Source organism: Dama dama, chromosome 1, assembly GCF_033118175.1.
Source record: "Dama dama isolate Ldn47 chromosome 1, ASM3311817v1, whole genome shotgun sequence".
Taxonomy (NCBI): Eukaryota; Metazoa; Chordata; class Mammalia; order Artiodactyla; family Cervidae; genus Dama; species Dama dama.
This window is the reverse complement of record NC_083681.1, coordinates 48,467,944-48,470,823: the sequence shown is the minus strand read 5'-3', so window position 1 is coordinate 48,470,823 and position 2,880 is coordinate 48,467,944. Positions and strand designations below refer to the sequence as shown.

The 2,880-nt window shown below is 42.6% G+C and overlaps 1 protein-coding gene across 1 annotated transcript; it reads right to left on the bottom strand.

The window, feature by feature from the left end:
* Positions 1-676: 676 nt before the first annotated feature.
* On the bottom strand, positions 677-2,322 carry LOC133060900 (hemoglobin subunit beta). Its single transcript, XM_061148808.1, has 3 exons — positions 2,168-2,322; positions 1,816-2,038; positions 677-929 (listed from the first exon to the last, which is right to left on the bottom strand). Exons 1-3 carry the CDS (start codon positions 2,251-2,253, stop codon positions 801-803), a joined length of 438 nt encoding a protein of 145 aa, XP_061004791.1. The 5' UTR covers positions 2,254-2,322; the 3' UTR covers positions 677-800.
* Between the last annotated feature and the right edge of the window lie 558 nt (positions 2,323-2,880).

Here is a 2,880-nt window from a genome sequence, read left to right as displayed (position 1 = left end):
GCATCACCAACTCGATGCACATGAATTTAAGCAAGCTCCAGGAGTTGGTGATGGACAGGGAAGCCTGGCATGCTGAATTCCATGGGATCGCAAATAATCGTACACACCAAGCCACTGAAGTGAACTGAACTGGGATTCAGAATTAGGATGCAAAGGGAACAAAGATTACTCAAAATTCATATGTCATTCCCAGAATCCAGGACAGAAGATTCTGCCCTTCTTGTAGATCTTCATAAGATGATAGAGGAAACTAGGATAAAAAGAGGTCAGGGGAGGAAGAGCAATGGGGACAGTAAAATGCATAAAGAAAATCTTAAAACAGTGGTGTCATTAGGCAGAAGATCTTAATGAATCTAAGTAATATTCTGGATAATTAAAGAGACAGAAGACATTTACAAGAAAGGCTAAATAGCATAATTTATATAAATAAAACATACCAATGATCTAACTCCCAAATCAAGCTGCAACTTGAATTCTTTAAGGGAGAGTAAGATTAAGGATCAGAGTCTGTTTTCCAATAACATCAGCTATTTACAACCACTCCTGTCATGGGGTCCAATATACTGATATTGGACTCAAGTTCTCAACTTAGCCCTTCATTTCTTTATGTCTTCAGAGTTTTGCCCTTGCATGTGCCATCTGAGTAAGAGATCATGAAATAATTTAAATACACCAGTGCAATGAAAATAAATGTCTTTATTAGGCAAAGGCCAGATGCTCAAAATGCTTCATAATTTTTCCATATTCAATTTTTGGGCTCTGAGGATGAAAAACATTTCCTGGAAATCAGGAAGGGGAGCTTAGTGATATCTGTGGGCCAGGGCATTGGCAACACCAGTCACCACCTTCTGAAAGTCAGCCTGCAGCACCGGGGTGAATTCACCGCCATGGTGGCGAGCCAGCACAACCACCAGCACGTTGCCCAGGAGCTGTGTGGAAAAGACATTAAGCAAGGGCAAGGTTAGTGCAGGTGAGTGGAGTGAAAGTCGCTCAGTCATGTCTGACTCTTTGCAACCCCCTTGGATTTCTCCAGGCCAGAATACTGGAGAGGGTAGCCTTTCCCTTCTCCAGCAGATTTTCCCAACCCAGGGATTGAACCCAGGTCTCCTGCACTGCAGGCAGATTCTTTACCAGCTGAGCACAAGGGAAGCCCAAGAATACTGGAGTAGGTAGCCTATCTCTTTTCCAGTCATTCTTCCCGACCCAGGAATTTAACTGGGATCTCATGCATTGCAGGCAGACTCTTTGCCAAGTGAGCTATGAGGGAAGCTCAAGGTTAGATTCAGGGTATTTCAGTCTCATCCCAAGCTGTGACCATAGGATATAAGCACAAAGATGACTAAAGCGGAGATGTTACTACTGATGTGAAGCTACCCATATCTTCCTGAATTTATATTTAGAAATGTTTCTTTCTTTCTATCTTAATTCAGAACTTGTTATCATTTTTATTATTTTGAATCATCTCAAAAAGCAATACAAACTTTTATCCCTTGAAAGAAACAGATAAGGGGAAAATACTAGATACCATTTTTAAAGTTGATAAGAGAAGAAATATTTTTTTCAAATTAAACCCTCAAAATAAAAAGTATAAGCAAAAAGAGAAGACATTACAGACAACAGAGAACAACAATGAATCAGAGGAAATGGAGGCTGAGCAAAAATGTTAAAAGAGTCTAAACGGTTCTGAGGAATCCTTAGCACTCTAACCAGAATACATCTTCTCCATCCTAAACTGTGTCCTGAGATTTAGACTTCTCCCCATGACATGAGCTTCACCATAAAAAGAAGGAGAGCATGAGGATTCCACAAACTCACCCTGAAGTTCTCAGGATCCACGTGCAGCTTATCACAGTGCAGCTCACTCAGCTTAGCAAAGGCACTCTTGAGGTCATCGAGATGCTTCAGGCCATCACTAAAGGCATCTAGCACCCTCTTGCCATGGGCTATCACCTTATCGTTGTGCATAATAGCATCAGCAGAGGACAAGTCCCCAAAGTGCTCAAAGAACCTCTGAGTCCAGGGGTAGACAACCAGCAGCCTAGGGGGTGAAAAGGGCACAAGGTCAGAGAAACTCAGCAGCTTTCAGAATCTCAGGGGACGGCTCTGTCTTCACACACCCAGGTGCCATTCACTCTCCTTAAACCTGTCTTGTAAACAGGATACCTACCTGCCCAGGGCCTCAGCACCAATTTCAGCCACGTTCACCTTGCCCCAGAAGGCAATGACGGCAGCCTTCTCCTCAGCAGTCAGCATGGTGTCTGTCTGTGTAGTTGCTAGTGAACACGGTTGTGTCAGAAGCAAGTGTAAGCAGCAGCTGGCCCAGCTCTTCCTTTTATGCCCAGCCCTGCCTCCTGCCCTCCCTGCTTCTGTGAGCAGATTGGCTCAGGCCAAGTTGTGGTTCCACAGGGTGAGGCTTGAATGATGATAGTCATACCTCTCCTTAGTCTTCCTGGCACTGACTTAAACTGTCAGCCCTCTTTCTGGTCATCTCAAGGTGTCAGTCATTCCAGCAATACAAATTGCTACTAAAATCATCTTCGTTAGCAAGTTTGCTTGTAGAGATTTTAGAATCACAACGAGGTAACGTCTTGGAAACCACCTCCTCAATTTTCTTATTACTCAAATGAAGATTCTGGAGTCCAGAAAGTGGAAAGAATTTGTCCACTATGATTCAGCTTAAGACTATGTGGATGGATCATCTCCTGTGCCTTCAGAATATACAAAAGAGTTACAAGGACAGCATGGACAAAACCTCTGCTCCTCTTCTAAATATGCATCTCTTTGTTCGCTTGTTTGGGATTAAATCGTTCTGGTATGAAAACAAATATTCATTTGCTTATCTACTCATTCAATTTTTTTCTTAATTTAATTTATGACCAA

What these genes read in the sequence shown, in the direction of transcription:
- LOC133060900 (XM_061148808.1), bottom strand. Translation starts at nt 2,253, where the DNA reads ATGCTGACTGCTGAGGAGAAGGCTGCCGTCATTGCCTTCTGGGGCAAG. An exon ending in GGTGCTGAGGCCCTGGGCAG is followed by an intron (nt 2,039 to 2,167) that starts GTAGGTATCCTG and finishes TTCACCCCCTAG; the next exon opens with GCTGCTGGTTGTCTACCCCT. An exon ending in TGGATCCTGAGAACTTCAGG is followed by an intron (nt 930 to 1,815) that starts GTGAGTTTGTGG and finishes TTTTCCACACAG; the next exon opens with CTCCTGGGCAACGTGCTGGT.